At 38.2% G+C, this 24581-nt stretch overlaps 1 protein-coding gene across 4 annotated transcripts in view; it reads right to left on the reverse strand.

Moving 5' to 3' along the window:
* Positions 1-24581, reverse strand: part of ROBO1 (roundabout guidance receptor 1) — a 1030664-nt gene that overhangs the window by 452772 nt on the left and 553311 nt on the right. Inside the window, exon 1 of one of the 4 annotated variants that reach the window (XM_075117738.1) lies at positions 16696-16786. The exons of the other annotated variants lie outside the window; for them this stretch is intronic. Within the exon in view, the coding sequence (XP_074973839.1) occupies positions 16696-16771 (76 nt within the window). The 5' untranslated portion in view covers positions 16772-16786. Of the gene's footprint in view, positions 1-16695; positions 16787-24581 lie in introns of those variants that run through there. 4 annotated transcript variants of the gene reach the window in all.

The raw sequence follows: 24581 nt of genomic DNA on the forward strand, positions 1-24581 counted from the left end.
ACAGAAGGGTAATTAAAGGGAACCGTGACAGGATGGCATCCCCAGAGGGCAAAGTTAAGGATGTGGTGCATGGTATGACAGTTATAGTAATGATGTGTGTTTGTGGGTGAGTGAGAAGAATATCTACTATTAAATGGCTTAACGTCTCAAGTCCTTGCTTTTGTCAGGTAAGTTGTGTGTGTAGTGTTCCTGACTGCTTCACATCAAAGCTTTGTGTGTATTCAGTTTCTAAGTTTTTAATGCTAAATTAAAGTGTGGGGGTTGGATGAGGTGTGGATAGAAGTTTAGCTGAAAATGAGAACATTTTATGAGACCGCAATTGCAAATGAGACCTTCTCTGTTGCTGTATAAAATTTGAGGAAAAAAGTTTAGTTCTTGACCAAGAATTTGTGTCCCTGCCCCATCAACTAATCAGGTTTGCGTACTCCCAGGAAAAACAGAAAGAAAAAAAAAACCAAACAAATAAAAACTACATAGAAAATTCAAAGGTTATAAAAATTAATCGTGTGTTAAATTTCATACCAATAGTCTGCCTACTCTAAGAAGAAAACAGCAATCTATGCCTAAATTTAAACCCATTTTAGAAAGCAATCCCAACTATGAAGTCACTGGCAGGCACCCCTGGAGTTCCTGTGTTGACACATAGTCAGTGTTCTGAGAACAGTATGTATTCCACAACAATTTCTCAACCTGTGCAGTCAGTGACCTCATGCCATCTTTCACTTAATGAAAGCACAGTCATATTATCATCCCTCCTCTCTAGAATTAAAACACACAGTGGAATGGCCAAAACTGTGGAAAGGTCACAGAAAATTCTTATACCTCAGTAAGCAGTCTGACATTTAAATAAATTAAATGAAGACGAACTTGTTTATTCTGCAGGCTTTGACTACTTATCTCAGAACATAATTACGAAGATACTTTTTTTTTTGTTCCGTTTTAAGGTTTGTTAAATAATATAGCTTGCATGTGTATGAGAGTGAGACTTCCTGTGTTTAAAATGTGTATTTTAGTTTATTACATGAATTAGGAATAGCAAAACCACAAGTCCATGACCAGACCAATCTTTAGTACATAAAAAAATGTGAATTTCACCTGAAAACAAGGTTGCTTACATGGATTTGTAAAATGTTATTTTGACATAACCTTATTTTAAATAAAGTTGGTTATATTCTGTGCATTTTTTTTGGCACAAACAAATCACTTTTTTAATGCACTGCTGTGAGGTGATGCTTACAGGCTGCCTCAAAATACATGAATGAACTGAATTTGTAACCCATAGATAGTATGTATGATGTCCAGAGAAGAGAAGTGTTTTGTCCTCACGGTGAGTAAGAGATTTACCTTAGTATTTCACTTTGTGAGTTATACATTTAAATCTATCCCCCATACATCCCTGGAAGACTAGTCCCCCAGATCGATGCATTGTTATATTTAGGTCATTCTCAAAGTGTGCCAGCAAAACTTTTTTGCAATACATTGATCTATTATGTATTCTGGAGGTTTATTTTCTTATTTAGATTTTAAATTAAAACATTTACCAAATAGGGCAATGGATTAAGATTCAAGAGACTTGGTTTCTATTACCATTCACTCATTTTGTGCCCTGGACAAAGTAACTTAACCCCCGTATACTTCAGTTTCCCCATCTGTAAAATATATATATATATATATAATATTTATTCACCTTTATAGAAATCCTTTGGGAACTATGGATATTTCTTATAGAATAGAAGATACAATGGAATCTTTCAAGAATTGTCCAGATCATACTGTTTTCAAATACACAAATAAAACTTATAGCATATCATTTAGCTGAGTAAACAGATACACAGTATTATTCCAGAATAATTACTCGGACTGGATGTATACCGCTCAAATTGTTTTTATTTAAACAGTAATAATACATAACAGCTGAGTGAATTTCTTCAAATTGTAAGCCTACAGAGGTTCATCTGAATATCTTTTAAGTAATTTGCATCATCTTTAATTCTGCAGATGTTCTTACAGAAATGTTTAACATTGAGAATCTCTAGTCTCCTTGATAGTTAAGAAAAGAAACTTATGAGTAATGTTTCTAGGAATAGAAATCTGACATTAGTCTCTTCAGAATTTTGGTAATACCTTTTCAGTATGCAGTAGCATTTAAACCTACCTGTTCTGTTCATTCTGTAACATGGCATGCACAAATAAATGAGCATTAATAATGTAATATAAAGTAGAGGCATCTGGTGACATCTGAAAGCATGGCAGAAGTGTCACAACTATATATTCAACTCTAATTAATAGCTATGGATTAAGAGGATACTGTGTTGATGCAAAAAATTATCCTACCTATGTGCCTTTCTTTATGTATCGGTGGAAATTTTAGGTAACTTTTTAAAGCCCTGGGGAAATTCTGGTGCCTTACATAGGATATACAATAACATATATGCTTAACAATATGAAAGCACAGAGTTTATTATTTCCCACTCAAACTGAAAAATGGTTTCAACTCTCTTTTTAGTCTTCTTTTTAGATAAGAGTTTCATGCTTCGTTTCAGAGTACTCAGATCTAAGCTTTAGATTTGGCCTCTCTTATAGACAAGTGAGTTAATTATACACAATCTTTTAAAAGTGCTCATGGAGTCTTTTAGAGATTCCCTGTACATAGTGTTATTTCATGGGCTTTGAATGCACTTTCATGGGCTTTGAATGGATAGAATTGGATAGATCACTTTACATTGAAGGTTCAATAACAAATAGTGACTTATTTTTTAAAATTGCTTTTATATTACATTAAATTATTTATGGTATCTTCCCCCCCCCCTTTCCTTCCCATACCTCTTTGTTGTTGCCATTTTTTGGTTTGCAGTCATACTAACTTCAGCTGAGATTTTGTCCCATCTCACAAACTGAGCATGTCCTTGCTCGTGCCCTAATCTTGCAAAGTTACTTATGTGCATAACTTTGAAGCGAATGAGACTATTCACATGTATATAAAGTTACACACGTGATTAGGTGTTTGCAGAAGCAGGACTCTTGATTGGAAAAGTGAAGGTGCTGTAGAAATGGTATTGGTGATTCAGTAGATGGCACTCTTCCCTCAGTGAGACTCCTGAACCAATGCTTAGGCATGTGTTAGAGGAAACATTTAGGTGTTTTTGTTTCATATTAAACAAAATACCAAGATCCTGACCTCTTGTGATCCCATGGCACCTTTTCAAAGAATAAGGGTATGCGCTCAGCGTCTTGGATTTATTCCAGTATGGAGGCAATAGCATTCTCCGTATCTAAACTCCTTTCTGTTTTAACTGAATATGATATTCTTCCCTTCTGGATCCCAAAACTGTTACGTAGTGCAGCTGATTCTGTAATAACTGTCACCAAAGAAAAACTGCCATCCCTCCAAAGAAGTAGTTGCAGTTTAGGTCAGAGTGAAATTGTTACCACTTTATATATAAGGTTTATAGTCTGAAAAGCATTCTCAGGCTTGCAATAAGTACAGATCAGTAAGCAATATTGCTCTTCAAAGCCCAATTCAGTTCCCATTGATATCAATGATAATTGGATCAGGCTTAAGATTTTATTAATGTTAACACTAAAATATGGCAAATATCCAATATAGATTAGTTAAAACAAAAATAAGTACACTTTGCAACTGTTTTCGCAGTTAAAGCAAAATAAAATTTTGGTCAAGAGGAGGTACTGTATTTAGATTTGAGCTTGCTCTTGCATAATCAAAATATAGGTTCACATCTCACACAAAATCACCTATTGCTATTGGGCACACACCCATTTACAAGACCCGCAACAATGTGCATCCTGATACCTAGTTGTTATGAAGAAGCTCTTAGTTGTTATTATTAAGCAACATGTAAATGATTGTGAACTTTTTTTAAAAATAGGTCTTAAATTACAGTAGTCATTTACAGTATTAATATGCAGTATTACTGGGCACTTATTAATTTTGTTTACTATTCTAGGGCAGCATTAGGAGAAAAAAAACCCCTCAAATCTCCTCCTATGCCAGTAGTTCTCAAACTTTTGTACTGGTGACCCCTTTCATATAGCAAGCCTCAGAGTGCGACCCCGCCCCCACTTATAAATTAAAAACACTATTTTAAAATATATTTAACACCATTATAAATTCTGGATACAAAGCGGGGTTTGGGATGGAGGCTGACAGCTCGTGCCCCCCCCCCATGTAATAACTTCACGACCCCCTGAGGGGGTCCCGACACCCAGTTTGAGAACCCCTGTCCTATGCTCTGTTCTTCTATCAGATAGATAAGTTTCCAGACTTTTTGTTTTGCATAAAACATAGTAGGATTATTTTTATATCCTGTTTAATAATATTGTGAGATAATTTCATACCTTTAGGAGCAAAAAATTGTTAATAGCTTTTATTTAAATATCAAATGCAATGCCAAAATGCAAGGATAAAATCAAACTGAATAAATAAGTTGGGGGGGGGGGATTGCAGTTTAAGATAACCCCATCTTTTGCTGGTCATCCAATGTATTATGGGCCCAACCCTGCCTGATCTGTATGCAGAACCCCAATTGAAGTCAATGGGAATTTTACATGAATAGAGGCAAACCAGATTATTTAAATAGAAAAATGGTATATCTCAATATTAAAACCATGGGGAGTGGTTTGGGATGAGGTATGAGAGAGGGTTTCTGGTAGCTGAAAGATGGAATTGGATTGGGAAATTGAATAGATATTGAAGAGTTGAAAATGCATATATTTCAGTATAATGAGCTGGGACAGTCCCAGAAAGCTAGGATAATCCTGGGGTTGGGGGAGAGGCTGGAAAGGTTAATGGGTTGCTCTGGGTCTCAGTCAATCCCCTTTAAACCAATGGGAGTCTTTCCTTTGACTTGGATGGGCAGAAGGCTAAGTATGTATAGAACTCTTGCAGGTGTGGGCCCTACTTGTTTCTATTGTTTTGTTCCTGGTTTTTGAATGGAAGGTTTGGAGCCGATTCTGCTGTCACTAATGGTTTTACACTGGGATGTAACTGTTATTTATTTGTTTACACTAACAATGAATGTGACTTTCATTGTTATAATGCTAGGTATATTTCAGATATGTTATAGCGCATCCTGGTGGAAAAAACTCACTGGAAATATATACTTCTGTTTCTCCCATACAAAATACTAAAAGCATATTGTCTATTCAGTCTACTCAGCATCCGCAGACTGTAGCTCAAAATGCCTTGTGAACAATATCTCCTATAATTATTTTTAAAACTTCTGTTCCACATATCGGCTTCTGTAATGACAAAATGATCTGTTTAATATGTAATATACAAAACAACATAATAATTGTTGCAAAATCAGTGTTATCTCAGATATTGTTTAAACAAAGAGTGACCTGTCTCTGAAATCTCAGTGTTTGGTTATTGTGTGTACCAAGTGAACCATTCAAAATGAACTATCTCCTTGTTTCCATGTATCATATAGGAAGGAGTATTAGGCTGTCACCTAGTGGATCGCTGAAATCTGAATGGCATTAAAAGGGCAAACACAATAAAATGAAAAGTAGTCTTGCTGGGTTTTTGGTTTGTTTGTTTGTTTGTTTGATTTGGTTTCCCCCCTTCCCCCAGACATTGTGAAAGCTACAACAGACCATTATTGTTCCATAATATCTGGTTTTGAGACCCCATTCATGTCACATAATGTATTGGCACTGAAGAAAGGCTATCAAAATGATTCACCTAACATTTGTAAGAGGAAAATATGTTAATATTCACAGCTCAGATAGCATGAATTTAATAGTCCTAAGGACATCCATTTTTAAATGAATTGCACACAATTTTTATTTAAGAAAAGCCTCTGTCTCATTAAAAATCCAATAAAATGATATACTGTACAGTTATCTTCTAGGAGAATGTTCTATGATTATCAACAGGCCTGGAAACAAGAGTTCTGTAATAATAAATTTATTAATTTGGTGGAGGGCGATTATTGTATATATAATTCTTGGATAGTTAATCTTAACTTTAGCAATCTGGAAAAAAGAATTACATGAGCTATCCATCTTATTTTTTTTGACTGAATTATTGTACATGCTTATAGCAGACTCCATGTAAGAGCTGAATGCCTGCAGTGAATTAACTCTGTCAAATGTAAAGCAGAAAGCCAAGCAACTGAAAATAACCAGCCTGCTCACCCAGTACAATTTACAATTGCATGTTATGAGTTTAAAATAACCAGCCTACTTGCTCAGTACAATTTACAATTGTGTGTTGAAAGCCTATCTTCTAACATATATTTAACTTCCTTTCAAAAAATGCTTAGCATAGTCTTAGGGCTATATTATGCTATTGGTTGTGTTAGGGTATGTAGTGATCCCTCACTCTCCAGTGGGGAGGGAGGCCACTCTGCCTCTTGTATTGGGCGGTAATCCTCGGGCTTGGGTCACACTAGCAGGGCCGAGTTGTAAGTAGTCTTTAGGTCTGGGCCTGTCTAACAGAGACAAACAAGAAATAATAGCTGGGTGCTCTTGTCCACACCCTCGGGAGGGGCAAAGAACTGAGTAGTCTTTAGCTCGCAGCCCCTCAGCTGGGACTGGCAGCACTTAATAGTCTGAGACTCTAGCCCCTTGAGCAGGCTTTAGCTTCAGCTTGTGGGCTAAGGCAGCCAGCAAACACACAGTCTGGAGCTCTAGTACTTTGGGTGGGGCAGAGCAGGGACCAGGCTTTAGCCTAAGCTTTCTGGCTAAGGCAGCCAATAAACACTCTGTTCAGGGTTCAGGTAGAGCTGAGTAGTCCACCCTCACAGTACAGGGGCTCTGGAAGGGAGGGGGCATCAACAGAGTTTAGCATCCTAGCTTGACAGACAGTAGATTCACACAGGCCTACAGGTTTATGGTGGGGAGTCTGCCACCCCAGAGGCAGAGTGGTCTGCCACTGGGGCAGCGGGAATCCATCCACAACACTCTGGTTCTACGGTCCTTCTAGTCGGGGTTCTCAGGGCTCTCCCTCGAGGGCTACTTGAGACTCCCAGGCCCAAGAGTCCCCACAGCAGATTTGGCCAAAACTGAAGTCCATCATGGGACACTCACATCAAAGGTGCCAAATCGGCCTCAGGTAAAACAAGGACTGATTTTGGGATGTCGGAGCCAGTCTGTAGAGTTGGGCGATGGCGTTGGCTCCTCTGCATTCTGGGGCTTCCCCACCATGGCTACATCCTCAGGCATTCCCTGGATTGCAGAGGGGGTGGACATCAGGGTTTAACGATATCCCATCCATCAGGGCACCTTGGGCTGGGTAGGGTTTCGCTCTTCTTGGTCTTTTCTTCCCAGGGTTGAGTGCTATTGGGGTGAAGGGCCACGCCCCAGTCCAACAGTAGTCTCTGTGGCCAAAAAGCCCTCCATGAGGGTCACAGCCACACTCAGGGTTGCCAGCCGGTGGTGAAGGATCCAGGTTCTTCCCCGTGTTGGGAAGATATGTATGAACTGCTCCGGAACAATTTGCTCAGCGACTCAACCTCTGTATGCCGTTCAGGCTGTAGCCATCTCCAGCACACATCCTTCAGTTGCTGGGCTACTGCCCTTGGTCGGGTCCTGGGTGGGTAGCTCTTCTCCCAGAGACGCTGCCGGAAAGTATCTGGTGTGATCTCGAGTGCATCAAGGATTGCGGCCTTCAACCGACCATAGTCTTGGGCTTCCTCTGCTGGGAGCCCCCAATAGGTGGCCTGGGCTGTCAAATACGGGGCCAATAGGGTGGCCCATTGCTCCAGGGTCCACTTGGCTGCTGAGGTGACCCTCTCAAAAATGATGAGGAAGGTTTTTGGATTATCCTCCGGGCCCATTTTCGCCAAGCGCACTGGCACTGTGGGGTCAGCGGGAGCTGCTGCATCCCTAGTGTTGGAGGGATTGGCACAAGCATCACAAGCTACTGCAAGCACTGTTGTTGCTGCTCACGGTTTTGGGCACCCAGTTCTCGAATCTGTTGCTGATTCCCTAGTTGCTGCAGTTGTTGTTGCTGCTGCTGGAGCTGTGCTGCCTGCTGTTGCTGCTGGCTCTCAGTGAGCCGTTTGATCAGTTCCCAAACTGGGGGAGGGTGATAGGGTTATGTTTAGCACTGTCCTTGGCTCGTCCCCTTATCTCAGGGGAGGGGGTGATGCCCACATTCTCCACCGAGTGCAGTGATCCTTTGCTTTCCAAGGTGGAAGCAGGCCACTCTGCATTTTGTATTGGGTGGTAACCCTCGGGCTTGTTCCATACTATTACTTCAATATTTTGCAAATTTGTATGGATTCTCAAGTTTTCTATGTAGTCTTAAGCATGTTGCTAAAATATATTAGTGATTCCATGCTCTCGATGTTGTAATTGCAATGAGGGAGGTAGAATAGTAGACAGAGAATAGAAGATATGTTCAAATGTTTATGATAACTCAAAAAGAACAGCAGTCCTCAGTTAATCTCACAGATCTCCTCACCATTTACAGGACACCAGTCTGATGTACGTTATAAGGGTCAGTATAAAACATTGCTAATGTATGGAATCAGTGGAGCAAATCCGTGCTGCTGCTGGGGGGCACAGAAGGAATCCTGCCCTGGACATGAGTTTAGCAAGGAATTTACAACAGCTCACTTGAGGGATGTGTGTTCTTTTATTTATTTATTTTTTCTTTTAAAGCTGTTGCTTGTAGTTCATGCCAGGAAGCAGCAGAGAGCGTCAGTCTGTCTCCTTTCTGCACCTGCTCCTCCACCCAAGGTCAGACAGGCCTTCAGGGTATGGGCAAATCTCCTGAGAGGCCCCAGCCAAGCGCAGCTTTAAAAACAAAGCAAACCTCCGATGTGCTCTAAATGAGAGCCTTGTCTGTGTACAACTGCTGAAGGGACAGGTCTCTCAGCTCTCCCTCCAGAGACTTCTTTACTTAAATTAAAAGCTACCAGCTGCCTCCCTTTGATGATGCTGGAAAACACTGTGAGTGTGAAAGGGTTATGAAATACTGCCTGCCTCCAGTGGCCCACAGCACCACTTTTATTCCAACACAGTGAGGGAGGCTTCCCCTGGGGTTTCCCAAGTGAGACAGCAGTTTAGGAGAGGATCATACAACTCTCCTACTTCCCAACCTCAACAGTGAGGACTCAGGAGCATCCTGCCTGTCTAGCTTATATAGCCAGCACAGCAAAAGGGAGCAGAACTGGGAGCAGGTAAATGTTCTACCCTTAGCCCAAGACCACATGCAGAGCTGTATAGACACGATGGCTGCCTTCAAGTACTGAAATAAGAGCAGATCCGCTCCCTAAGCATTAAAGCTGGAAGGAGGCAGCAGCATAACAGCAGCTTGGCTAGGAATATGGGGTGAAATTGTTGCCCCACTGAAGTCAATGGGGAAAATACACTCTGATTTCAATAAGGCAGGATTCCTCCCATGGTCTTTCCCTCCCCATTTATAACCATTCAGGTTGTAATTCCCAGGTGAAGAGGAGGAACAGATGTATCAGGATAGAAAAATCATGAGTCAGGCTTTAAAAAAAAAAAGAAAGGGGGGGGGAGAGATGTTCAGAATTTGTTTTTTTGGGATTCTTTTTATTTGCCTTCTGTCTTTTAAGCTTTTAGAGTTCATATTTCCAAGGTTTTCTTCTCAGCTAAGAAGCTAGAATCTTCCTTTTTAAACAAAATTACTGGTAGTTATGATTCTCACATAATAACAAGATTCCAGGAACTGGGGGATTTAAACTCACAATAACATTGCAAGAGTTGGCAATGAAAGTATCTCTTGGTACTATTCAAGGGCTTCTTCCAGTTAAGTAAATGAGACGACTCAAATGAACACGGGTTTAAGGAGGATTGGACTCCAAATGCTGTACAGTTCAATGTATTAGCTAAAATGTGTACTACTTTTTAAAACTGTAAAATTTTAAATTTTCTTCTAAAATTTTTAAAAAATAAATGTGCTAAATCTTGTCCTTTACATGTTACTGCAAATAAGAATTGCCTACATGTGTAGTATCCAGTTTGACTACAAAGGGTAGAATGCATCTGCATAATAGAAAGTAGGCTTAAGTCTATAGAGTTTTAATTAATTACTATTGTAACACTGATTTTAGGTCTTAAAGATGCAGAGGACTTTTTAAAAAATATCCTGAGACATGGAGACTAATTATAATAGAAAAATCTCCAGTTACATTGGGATCCTATTATTTTAATTCATTTCAGACTCTACATTACTTTATTGCAAAATTATGTTTTAAAATAATCATCAGATCTTTGAGGGGCTTGAGCTGTTGTTCTTAAAGGGGCTCCTTTTCACAAGGTAGCATTGATATCTAGTGAACTACTGTATGCTGTAATGCCCTCTGCTGGTAGTAAGCTGGTAAAATCTTCTTAGCTCGTAGAGGGTGGGGAAATGTATTAAATATTGAGATCTGAGAGTAAAAGCACCACTAACTTTCAGCAATATACTAAATACTGACATTATGCTATCAATCTGGAACGAAACCAGCAGACTTGTTTCTAAAAAAGTGATGTGCTATAAATGGCATCCATTCTCCATAAACCCTCCAACACCTTCAAAATTTGTTAACCAAAGTATTTCAAACTTATTTCCAGGGCTAAATAGCTGGAATATTTTGGGTATTAACTGATACCTCCGTTTACTTCAAGCTAACACCCTCTGCATGAACAAATCAAAACTTTATGAAAACTTTACTAGGATGATCATATTAGACTCCAGTATTTCAGCAGGAATTGCAATGGTCATTGAAAAAAAGGGGTTCAATAATTTGCTGGCATTTTCCCCACCCTACTTGTGTACAGAACTCACTTACAAACACGCACAACTATGTTCACCTGAAGCTATTGTTATAGTAAAACTATTGTATAAATGCACCATGACTAACTGTATATGATCTTTCTGGTCAGTGATTTGAAACTTTCATAAAAATAAGAGTGATACACTATGTAATTAAACAAGATTGCATATCGAAGAAACCAGATTAAATCATTATTTATGATGTGAATACTTTAAAAGATGATATATTTGAAACCAAAATCAATTGTTTTGTTTTTTCCCTAGCATGTGATACTATATACGTTTTCATTGTGGAAAAATAAAATTTACAGTTGCCTTAGTTTTTGTTTTTAAATCCATGACAATCCTAATGAGTATTTAATTCTTTGAAAGTGTTAACTCTCCTGCAACACAGCAGCCATTCTTAATGACTAGGGCTTCTTGATGCTAAGATAATACAAATAATAATAATTATATAATATGATATATAATGTATTATCTGCATTACTGTGGCATTTAGGAGCCCTGCTAACGGACCACGACCCCACTGTGCTAGGTGCTGTAAAAACACAGAACAAAAAAGTCAGTCTTTGTACCAAAGAGCTCACAATCTAAGTAAAAGATCAAAGAGAACAGATGGATACAAACACACTCAAGTAAGTTTGGTTCAATAGCATTTCTCTAAAGTAACTTTCTAATTTGCAGTATGTTTTAGTTAAAATTTCTGCATGTCTTCACTGTGTCAAAGAAAATGTCCTATTGTCTTTTCATCCAATGAACATTTTATGTTGTACAGCTAGTGTTGAATATAAATCAGTCACACTAAGTTATAAATTTTTGGTGTCTTCAGATATATTTCTTGGAGGCTTGAGCTAAGGTTTTAAAAAGTGCTTAGCAGAACTGGATGCTCAACTCCCACTGAGAGTCAAAGGGAGTTAAGCTCCATTAGGTGTTTTGTGAAAAATCCCACCCTTAAACGTTTAATAAGAGTCCCTTGAAAGAGACTTTCACTCTAATATCTAAATATTCCCATCAAATCTGAGGTCAGATCTCAGATTAACAGTAGACATAAAGGGTTTTCTCAGTTATAATATGGACATGTATTCCTCTGGAGATTTGCTTTGTTCAAGTAATTTTATGATGGCTTCTTACCACTTCCATGCTGGAGAGAAGACGTGCTTTATATGGTAAAAAAAGGGGGGGGGGGGGGAGGTGGTGTCAGTTTAGCTCAGCGGATCAGAAATATGTATTTCAATGGGATAAAATGTTGTGATGATGCAAACTGTTATCTAAATGATACATATTTTTACTTTTCTGACACGGTGAAATTAAGAGCATTTCAGTTGGCAAATCTATTCTACCCTTTAGGTGACAAAATGGATACAGATCTAAATGATGGATATATGTCGATCCAAACATGCCTGGAGACATACATGTTACAAGGCAAACATAAGCACTTAAAACCATGTATAGATTTAGGGTAATTCCTGGAGGGTTTTAATTCCTAGGATCGCCATATCCTAAACTATCAGTAGTCTGAGGTGACAATTCACAGCCAGAGAACAGGTGTGTTTAAGACAGGCCTGTCACTTTTCAGACATGTATGGAACTTGCCAGTATACTGAAGTCCATCTGCTTTCTTTTCAAACTTTCTACTGACTGCTACAGCTGATGATCAGTGCCATTTAGACTAGACCTGAAAGGGAGGGAAAATTTTAAAAGGTATGCGTTAATTTCCTTTTAATTTTGCTTCCCTTTAACTGGGAACTTTACTCTTTTTTTAAAACCATGGAGAACTTGATGGAATTATATCATCTTTCATCTTTGTGTGATCTCCTGTATAGCATTTCTGGAAGACATGGTCTGAGATAATCTACTGCTGAACAATCTTTGAAATGTGTCTTATCCCTAGTCTTCCCCTCTAAGACCTAAAATGTACCACAGATAATGTTAATCCCTTTATATATTACAGATACAATCAAAATAACATAATTACTAAGGAGGCTATTATGTTTCTGCAACAAGGCAACTTCAACTACCATCACACTCTTCAATCACCCCCTGAATATGAGGGTAGCTATTATTTGACACTGACCACTTTATTTGAAAAGTTGAAAACTGGAAACAGGCAGATCTGCACCAGGAGACCTACATTACAGACAGCAGAGGATTTAGATTGATTTCCAATGCCAATGTACAGACAACTGTGGATCTCTGACAGTAGGATTTAGCTTTAGGTGCAGACATACCGATGACGTTCTTTGTTATATGCTTCCATTCTTGCTATGTCCCTCTAGTGCAGAGGGTGATAGTCAAGTTCTTAATTAACTTAGTTGGTCCACAGTGAACTTAAACTGTTCAAGAGGTAAAGATGGACATCATTTTTCATTAAGAACACAAGTTTGATATTTTTCTTTTTCTTAAGACATACTATAGCAATCTTCATTGATTCTCACAGTTTAAGATGTAATAAAAGAGCAGCAGATCAAAAGGTTTACTTAAAAGGGCACAACTGTTTGAAGCTGTATTAAGAGATAGATAAACAATAACAATTACAAATTAATTTCAGTCTGTGGCTTGTATTAATAATGCTAGAATTAAAAATGAAAAAAGCCCTTTAAGTTATGTTCACTCATTTTTCAAAACATTCACAGTCTCAAAACATCAGTGGTATAAATATCATGTGGAGATAAAAGAGCATCAGTTTAACTCCATGAAGTCCTGAAGGCAGACTTTCGTAACAATAATGATCAGGCTATATCACATCTTGGAAGTACTATGGAGTAGGTTTTACACTAGGTATATCTACCTATGTAACAACCAGGCAAATATAGCTAGTTATCGACATAGCTATAGATACACATACACAAAACCCCTATAGACAAGTTTAGTACAATGTTTTACTTGGGTCCCAGATTTGAAATCAGATATCAACTTTTTAAGCTAATGTTTGTAGAAAAATTATTATTTTATTTTCTTGTAGTGGTATATCACATCTGTCTCATTACATTAATGACTCAAAGAGCAATTAATTTATAATCAATACTTTCAAACGTTTTATATATATATATAATTTCTTTGAAGCTGTATCTGTACAATCAACTTATATCTTGTAAAAGGCATATATTTGTTCTATAGATAAATGTGAGGTCAGATACAAAAACACTTGCATTTTGGATAGAATAGTCCCTGAGATGGGAAGTAGTTTATACGTCAGCACATCTTTAATTTACTGTATTTAAACTACTACAAAAATAGACTAAGCTTATGTTCTTGCTTTGAAAAGTTATGAGCATTTTCATATCTTTCAACATAGTAATATCTTCAGTTGATTACAAGTATTGGAAAACAAATCCTTTAATGAAATATCTGCCACAAAATATTGAATACAATTACACACTGCTCAGCAAGGCTGCTGATGAAGTGAAACAAATGCAACATATCAAATGTTTCCATGAAAAACATCATTAAAGTTTTTCTGGTATGCACCTTAATGGGATACAAAGAATAAATCACATTAAAATAATGGTAAGACACTAACAACCCAATTTCATGCAGAACTTCAACTCCTGAAAGATTTGAAGCCTCGGGCATTTACAATTTACTGTTCTCACTTACAGAAATGATTTGCAGATCTAAATGAATATTTTCTCTCTCCTTTTTTCTTTGGGTCAAACTAGTCTCTGTTTATTAAAACAATTCACTGCAAAGCCAAAGAGGTCATTTCAGGGTAAAATCTCCATCATTGCTAAGAGTAACCCAAACAGGGTGTCCAGTTGGACTATTTGAAGTACGAAGTGACATCAGGTAATGTTTGGTTTTGCTAAGATGCTATATTCTTTGAGCTAAAACTTTCTAAAGACTAAGGTCTAAAGAGAAACCTTTTCTTGGAATGTAGTACATTAACAGTTGTTTATATTTCTATATCGTTATGTTTGATTTATGCTCTCAAGCTGTGTTGATAAACTTTATGCATAGAAATGTGTATACTTACCAATCTACTGCCAAACTATCAAAGAAAGAACTCCTCTGTCAGTAGCTTATGAATTCATAAGTTAAATCAAAGTAATATTCATAGGGTATAGCTCATTTTTCATCTCCCCCTATTTTAGAGCAATAGAAATGGTTTCTCTCAAATTGCTAATTTTCAGTGTGGGGAGGGAAGGAATATTTTAATATATGATTTAGAAAAAGAATGAATAAAAACAGCAGTGGATGTGTTGACGTGGTTCACCTCACTCGATGCTTAGGAACAATTGTTGCTTCTCTAAAATGAAACTACACTTCATTAGCATCCGTTAAAAATACTAGTGTTTTTGGTTAAGGTTACCATGCTGTTCCTATTGAAATCAGTGGAAAAAGTCCTATTCATTTCAATGAAAGAAGGGTCGTGCCCTAAAAATTAGTGTTGTTTTTTCCCCCAAAAAATCCCAAACCTAAGAGAAAAGTCGGCATAGTATATCATACACTATCCTGATAAGCTAGAAAGCATGGGAAGTAAAGAGGTATTAAAAAATAAAAGCTGCTCTCACCAGGGAGAGCTTTTGTTTTCTGCACAATCAAATAGAATGGCTTTGCTAATAGCATAGCAGATAACTGGGCCAATGCATAAAATTTAAAGCAAGTAAAATCCATGAAAGGCTTGAGCGTAATATTCTGAGATTACAATCAGATTTTATGGGTAAAATCTCAGTGGTAAATGAGCATGAGGTCTCAATCACAGTTCTACTTTTGAGGAGTAACCGTGTGCAGTCAACATATTTAGTAAAAAGAAAAGGAGTACTTGTGGCACCTTAGAGACTAACCAATTTATTTGAGCATGAGCTTTCGTGAGCTACAGCTCACTTCATCAGATGCTAGAGACTAACCAATTTATTTGAGCATGAGCTTTCGTGAGCTACAGCTCACTTCAGAAGTGAGCTGTAGCTCACGAAAGCTCATACTCAAATAAATTGGTTAGTCTCTAAGGTGCCACAAGTCTGCTGCAGTTTCCACGGTATGCATCTGATGAAGTGAGCTGTAGCTCATATAAAGTCTGCTGCAGTTTCCACGGTATGCATCTGATGAAGTGAGCTGTAGCTCACGAAAGCTCATGCTCAAATAAATTGGTTAGTCTCTAAGGTGCCACAAGTACTCCTTTTCTTTTTGCGAATACAGACTAACACGGCTGTTACTCTGAAACATATTTAGTGTCACCTTTGTTAATCTATATAATGTACACATCTGTTTCTGCAAGTGGGGACACAGAGCCAAGATGGGAGCTTATTCTGTTGTAATTGGCTTTCCTTATACAGAATATTAGTGTATGCCCTGGTGGAAAGTTTTCCAAGATCATTACTTTTCTTGAGAAGCCATAGTTTTCTAAACCTGACATATGTAAAGTGTGGTCCATAGGCCACTAGTAGTCCACAAAGCTCTTGTTGGTCACATGGTACACCTCTGCTCCCTTCTTTACAGTGATTTCTACTGCCACCCAGCCTCTTGCTAGGCCAAATCTTGCAGTCTTTACTCAGGCACAGCTCCCACTGAAATCAGGGACTGCAGAATATGGCCCATATTACTAGAGCCAGGATGCAAGCAGATGCAGCTGTTGAAGCAAATGAGGGGGGGCATGCAAGTATAAGAGGAGTGAGGTGAGAAACCAGGGCAGCTTTAGCTGTGGTCCATGGGTGCAATTGCACCCACACAAATCAGGCCAGGTCAAACCTGAACAATGCTCTGACACGGCACACAATGTCACTCACTCAAATTCAGCCAAACCACCCCTCTGTCAGGCAGGTATGATTCCAGATCAGATTTCAATGAGTGCTGTTGTGACACCATGTACCAGCTCACAGCACCACTCAGGTTTGGCTCAGCTACACCTCGGTCATGACAGGGGGAGGGCTGGGCCAAATTTGAATGAATGGTGATTCAAGCTGGTGCATGGGGTTACAGTGACGCTCAGGTTTGGCACCTACCATCGATAGTGCAGGGAGCAACTCGCCCACGCTGGCAGGGCCCAGATTTTACTGTTGCTGTCACTGTCATCATCATGCCAGGTCCAAGACGACCTGACAGGCCAAGAGCCCAGAGTGGGGTCACGCATATTGCTTCTACTTGCAGCAGGACCTGAATGCAAGGGGATGCAGGATCAGGAGCATTCTCACACAGGACAGAATCATCCCAACCACATAGGGAGGCCAACGACCCCACAGACCTGGGCCCTCTCTGACCCCCCACCCCGCCCCCCAATCTCCACAACCATTGAATTGGGAGGCAACATCCATCTACTAAGAAACTGGCTTCCAGTGGGACCAAAGTAATTCACAGGATGAGACAACAGCTGCCTCAACAAGCTACTTTCCTGGAAAGTGAGACAAGGGAAAGCAGTGGTGCGCAACAGAATGAGAGCTACACAGGAGAGTGTGTTTCTGAAGCTATGCTCCTGCAGCACATCTAAGTGATACAGAATATCCGCTACAGGCATTCATTCACCTTTCAGTGGAACTCAGATGACCTGAATAGTACAGGAAGCTTACACCTCAAGCAGAGGAGATTGGTAGATCTATGGAAACGGAAACTAATTTGACTGCAATGTCAGGTAGAGTTGATCAAAAATGGAATTTCCATCCTGCAGGAAATTCTGATATTTCAACTTTGTTTTTTGGAATGATTTGGGATAAAAAGTCAAAATATCAAAACTTCACAAGAAACAAAAAATTTCAAATTGGGAATGTCAAAAAGTTTGGTTTTAGAATGTTTGACATTAATCTGTGTCCATTGACCTCCCACAGTGCCCCATGAGAGTTGTAGTTTGGGTACCTCATGCATCCGTTCTCCCATATTGGCCAGGCTCTCCAGCAGGATATTATCTCCCAGGATGCCCTAAAGCAGCTCAGCTAGAGGGGTGATCACAGATTTGTGTCAGATTCACCCCATATAAAACATTTAGATTTGGGGCGAAGTGACCTAAGACATTTCTGTTAGGAAAAATCAAGTAATTTTGGCAAAACTGGCATTTTCACAAGGAAAAGGTTGACTTTGTGGAAACCATATTTTCTGTCAAAACACTGGGAGCAAATTCCCAGCTAGCTCTATTATTAACAATATTTGTACAAATTCACCAAAAACTGAAGCTACTACAAGGATCATAGGGAGTCATTACTATGAACTTCCTCTCACAATGTTTTCATTACCTCCATAAACCAAAACTGGGCCTTCTCCGAGCTTGACATCTAAATAAATGGGTGCATGCACAATTTTTTTTTCAATATACAATTTTGATGTTAGAATGTTACATGCAATATGTTTATCACTCTTCTGTTCTGTTGATGCATGAAAGAAGAAAGGATAGCAGAATTTCTTTCAGTATATATGGTCTTTTGCTATACTGAGTTCACCGTCAAGTAGATAAGGAGCTATAGATCACAAAACCATATTCTACATTACCAGTAGTGATGAGACCACCTCAAAGATTTTGAGGGTTTTCAAACCTCTTAAACTATAATTTGGGTATAAAAAACTAATTAGAATCCCTAATCCTTTCTTTCACTGAAATATCAACACACATTTTATTCCCAGGATGAATCCATTTATCATTATTAAAACAAATCCTTGTTTTTCTTACTATATGGAATTCAGCGCTCTGTTCTAGAATTAGAATGGAACATATCACCACCAGCATCCAGATTGGCACAAATGGTAAATATACATGTTTTATTTTTCATTTAATTTTTTCTTTCCCCTTCCTCACCTTAATCCCAGATTCCTCTGCACTCTGCCCACTCTGTTACCTTTTACATCTGACTTTTTCCAATGACTCTTTTTTTCATTCTGCAAAATGGAGCTGAGCTTTAATGATATCAGGTTGAATTTATTCAGTAGAAAGGACCAAAGATTGTGTTTGAAAGTTCAACTCGAAGTCAAATAAAACTGAGTTCACATTCTGCTTACTGGACACTGTGACAAAAGCAGTAGGGAAGAAGAAATCCAGTAGAAAAACTAGGATGTAAAATGGAGGAGAATGAAGAAAATGAAAAACAAACAAAAAATATTTCTAATTTAAAAAAAGTGACTACATGAATGCAGATATGTGTGAAACTTCAGAATGACTCTGAGCTACAGTGAAAAAGATGGCAAATGTTGTCCACAGTGCAGATTGGATTTGTGCTGAGGAACAACTGTTGTAACCAGATCTCCTGCCACAGCTAAATTTGTAAAATACAAAGGGGCCTTGAGTAGGTTAGAAGTTAGGCAAAATGAGTTTGCCCAACCTTCGTTTCTAGGGTTAACAAGCCCTACAGCTTTATTTTCCAAAACCTTAATTAAAAGTAGGGAAAAATAATTTAGGTGCTGATGTTCAGAAGTGGCTCCTCTCCATTTCTGTGCTCAGAAATAACGGGGCAAAAATAACTGCAGATCCAGCTGATAGCCTAATCAGACAGTCACAATCAGGTAGTTGGGCATTTAGGTGCTATAAAATGCTTCCACAATTATTTTTTCTACAATGAATTTGCAGACAGAAAATTAAATGTGAAGTTGAGATGATTCTAAAAACCATGGCCTTAATGTTTTATTCATCTTTAAACCAAGGAACAAAAATCTTAGATTCATCTAGAAAGTATCCCCTCAATATTTTTGGATGCACTGTAACATATATTTAGAAGTCGCATGGGGGAAGTTCTTTATCACTGATATCCTGTGGCTTTCGTTTTTGCTACATGCATGATTTATATAAGTGGGTTGCTGTCACTGTAGAATGGTGTAGCATGCAGCATATTGCAAGTAGTCTCTGAACTGTTAAGTAATAGCCCATTTCAAAGTCAGGAATTAAAGCTTTTCTGAATGTGAATAATAGTTCTTTTCTGCTTGGCGGGAGGTGAAGGGTTTGGACTCAAAGCCTATTACTCACAAATAGATTTGTTCAAGAACTGAAATTTATGTTCTGTGGAAAATTGTGATATTTAAACATAAAATTGCTTGATTGGAAACAAAAAGCCAATTTTTAAAAAATTGTTACATGAAAAGTCCCTAAAAATTAGATTCAGGACCATTGACATATTTCATTTTGATAGTGGCTTTTCAGTTAATTTCTTTGTAGCTTTTCTATTATATTAAATATGATATACATTCAAATGACACTACTGAAATGAAAATTTCATCTTTTTTTACCATATAAAACTTTAATTATAATGGACATAGTCCCATGAAACATTTTGATCTTCGGATGGCAGAATTCTGCCATCAAAATGTTTGACCAGTTCTGCTGACAATGAATTTCCTTGACACTGATAAAATATTGCCCCTCGCCCTTCGGTCAAAGTGTAAATGAGCAAAAGAAATAGCTGGCCAACTGGGAATACACCGTTATGGATAGTGGTAGATAAATTATCCATCAGTTTCACCAAAACCTGCTTTATATATGCTTTATATATGCTTTCAGTCCAGTGGACTTTCTGAGTTTGAGATAAGTGGTAAAATTTCCTTTTGCCTTACGTAGGCCTCTTTCCCTGTGCATTAAATGTATTTGAAAAGTCATATAAAGAAAAGTCATTTAACAAGACAAGAAAAGTCCTGAATGAGCATACAGTAGTACCTTGGGAAACCCATTAGCTTCTGTATCCCTTAGACAATTTCTGGTCTTTTTCACTTCATATTCTGAATAGTTGTTAGCTCATTACACTTGATTTCATATTAATCTTCATAGATATCAGATTTCTCTCTTGGAAAGAGGTTCAACATAATAATTTGTTTTTAATTTCTCACAAACATTTAAAAACTTTCTTTATCTCTTCTGCATGCTGATTGCCTTGCTATGAACCAAGTTGTTATCTAAAAACGGGATGCATATATCAGTTATTCAATACTGGGAAGCCGCTGGGGCATTTATCAACCCAAAGGGAATGCAAGTTCATGGAGTATCTTCTAGATGCTACAGGTGTGGCCAGCTTCTGGACATCCTCATTCATTAGAAATTTGGAATGAAGTTAAATCATTAATTTCGCCTTACACCAGTTCTTGCATTCTGGATAGTTGGTTTCTATCTGGTAGAATTTTACAGCTCATTCCTTCTAAGTAATGCACAGTCTCAATCACACCACCTTTTTTTCCATACATGTATCAAAGAATACAGAGAACATGACAGTGTTAGTCATTCTTTCAATAAAAATTTCCACTGTAACTTTTGATCTAGACGAGTCAAGGAATAATGCCATAGGGCCAGTGAATAGGGGTGATATTAATAGACCTGGTGTTCTTGTTTGGAAGTATACCTCTCCATTTTAACCCTTTTTTGGGGGGAAAAAACAGTTTATCATTGTTTTAAACATGCTTCTTCAAAATCACGCACTGGATTCTTCCTCAGTTGTGCACATGCACATTAACCAACTAGTAATTTATACATACTTGAAAGCAGGAGTTAAAGTGATGAGAAGGGGGAAGTGCAAGCCTCTCCTCTGCTAAAAGCAGAGGGAGAGTTCCCCCTTTTCTCTGGCTGATGTGGGACTGTCTGATATATTTGTACAATGCCTAGCACAATGGAGCACTGATCTTGGATCATCCCTAGGCACTACCATAATAAACATGATTAATAACATTGAAAACTCCTCCTCTTGTCTTCATCTATTTTAACCACTGGCCCTAATCCATGCCATACCCTTGGGGATGTGATGCACAGGCTGATGTGTTAGCAGGCCGTATCTCTTTGCATTCAGAGATTTCTATGCAGAAATTCTGCGCAGATTGCATGCCTTCTTTGATGAGGATGGGGTTTCTGTTATCGGTTGTGTATATTTTCAGTTATATTTTTTACAATCTTTCTATTTCTTCTTTGAAACAATTTCAACATATTTCATTACTTTCTGTAATTATTAGACACACACGATATGGATATCACACAAAAGTTAGATTTAATCTCATAAGAAAACAGATGCTATATTTAAAATGATTTAAGAGTTCTGTTCTTTTATGTTAAGACATATATCGTGTGTCTTTGATCATTATAAATGGAATGTTAAGTGATGTGCTGTTCAGATAAATTATTTGTAATTGTGTTTGAAGGTATGTTAATGAGTTTCTGAAACAGTTTGGAAACTATAACAAAAATAATAGCTATAGTGCACCTGGACAACTTTCATCATTTCTCAACATACCACCACCTGCAGTGCCACAGCAACTAAATGTAATGGAATCTATGTATTTTGTATTAAACCGTAGAAACTAAGCCCCCATTCTGAAGTGATTTGGCACAGGTGGGCTCTTGTGCCTGTGCTTAACCTACCTGCTTTCAATATAACTCTTCATAGGTCCAGTTGGCAGAAATTGCAGCATTGGGATCTATGATGTCATGTTAAAACGTGTTCCATTATCCGAGGGGATTTCAGCATTAGTACAGGCACAGAAGATCAAAAGTTGTTGGGTCAAACGGCAATTAGGAAATATTAACATTTAGCTGTAAACATTTTCTTTCCCCTTCATGAACCCAATGTTGCCTTAATTAAACCTAGGGAAATTCAGGAGAAATAGACAGCCAGTATGCTCAGCTGCAGTTCTGGTAAGTCTCAATACTGACTCCTCTGGTTTGCAAACTTTAATTTCTGCCTGAAGATAGAATGCCAGTCAATCAGAGTAAATGAGAATATTCTAACAAATTGTATAGTAAGCATGGGTAATTTAAAAAGTATTCCAGGAAAGAGCAAATCAATCACTATATTTTAATTCAGTATAAAAACTACAGTAGGTATCTCCCATGCAGACAGTGCTCCCCCTCCACTCCCCCAACAAATACTATTGGCAAGGAGATCTTGGAGAAAACAAATTGTGCCAGAGTTGACGTTTCAAGGTATGCCATCTGGAAAAAAGATAAAACAGAAATAGCACCACATGAAGCACAACTCCTCCCAGGAAAAGAAATTACTCAGGCAAAGGGACACTGCAGCAGACAACTAGGATGGAATACGCTGGAGGGACAGGTTTCAGAGTAGCAGCCATGTACGTCTGTATCCGCAAAAAGAAAAGGAGGACTTGTGGCACCTTAAATTTGTTAGTCTCTAAGATGCCACAAGTACCGGAGGGACGGGTGTATGGACAGGCTGGTGAAATGTGACAAGGATGCACTAATGAGAAGTGAAGAGCATTAGACTAGCTATAACAAGTGAGAAAATCTTAGTAGCATTGGACTAACACTGAGAAACCTAATAACATCAGGGAGCTGAAACAAGACTTCACATGAAGACTGGATGCCATCAAGCTAAATAATTGGTCCTCTCAATAGAAGCTCATGAGGGTTTTTAAGAACTGGGAAGTGTCTGCAGCGAATCTTTAGCAACAGCTTGCCCTGAGTTCTCATTCCAGTTTTATGACAGAAATGTTAGCTACAGCTCATCAGAAATCTGCACCATTGGGGATGCGACTGAAAAATGCATTACAGCTCTTAGCAGCCAACAATATTCCTCCTGAACTCAATAGTTAAGGCCCTATTATGGGAGGTGCTGAACAAGTCTGCCCTCATTTATTTTAATGGGAGTTGTGTGTTCACTACCTCACAAAGGCTGGGCCTTTAACAAGAGAAGTATCAACATTATCTCCTCTCATTACTGTCATTATATTTCCTTCTATGCTGCCCATCTTGTAAAAAAAAAAAAATCCCAGTTCCAATCCGTCACTCCTCCCCTCAATGAAATTGCTCTTAAAGACTCACAAATTCCACATCAGCCAATCCTCCACCTCATTATAAAAGGGAGACTGAAAGATAGGGGGCGAAGAGTGGATGCAAAGAAAAATCATTTGTTGTAAATTACCAGAAACTCTTGGTCACCAGGTGCATCTTTGTCATTTAGACTATAAATTCCTTGGGGGTAAGCACTGGCTTAACAAATGACTTGTTGTATGCTTATCACACCATCATGCATGTGTCCCAGCATAGTGACACCATCTCACACAGATGCTTTTCAGCTCCAGGATGTGAGTTAGGTTACATGATATCAATTTTGGTTGAATTTATGGCATATAGTAGGTATCATGCAATAGAAAAACAAAAACTAAAAAAACAAAAAGCAAACAAATAAACCTCCCCACCAAGGTATAGCTGCATAATTGTTACCTCACTGAGATACATACAGTGTAAAAAAGCTAGAATTACTGAAGAAACCATTTCTCACTTGTTGTATGGATAATTAACTGTCTTTTCTGTTTTCTGTTGTTTGCTCATACATAGTCTTAAACAGTAAAAAGAGTCTGTACCCTTCAGTCTTTAATTTGAAAAGAGTACAAAATGAATATATATTATATATATATATATACACACACACACACACGAGTTTCTTCGAGCTGAGAGATGCTGGTTGTCTCTGAAATTTCTTTGTATTGGTCAGATGACATGAAATTTGTGTGAGCAAGATTATCCTTCTTCCAAATTGTAAAACAACTTTGAATAGGAGTGATAACTTGCAAGAATTGTCTTAAATCCATATAATGTTCTCAGTGCCAATATTTTCAGTGAGATCCGGACATTCACAGAATACATGTTTGCATATGCAGATGTATCCATCTGCTGAGTGGCTGCCAGTGAACGTCACCTTTTCACTTGAAGCTTTCATTCCAGCTAATGTATAATGAAATCCCAGATATGTGTATAATGAAATCCCAGACATATTAACCCTTTTTGGCCCAGCTGTTTTACAGAGCCAGCAAAACGTCCTATCCAGGGCAAGGAAACACCTGGAAGATCATCATTTCTTCATTGCATCCAAGGTAAATTCTAATGTCTGTAACGCATTTGACAGACGATATGACATCTGGACAGAAACACCAAGTCAGATTTAAACCAATGAAATTTCTCTCTCATTTTGGTAGACTAATGTTTAAA

This window comes from Caretta caretta, chromosome 1 (genome assembly GCF_965140235.1).
Source record: "Caretta caretta isolate rCarCar2 chromosome 1, rCarCar1.hap1, whole genome shotgun sequence".
In the NCBI taxonomy this organism is placed as follows: domain Eukaryota; kingdom Metazoa; phylum Chordata; order Testudines; family Cheloniidae; genus Caretta; species Caretta caretta.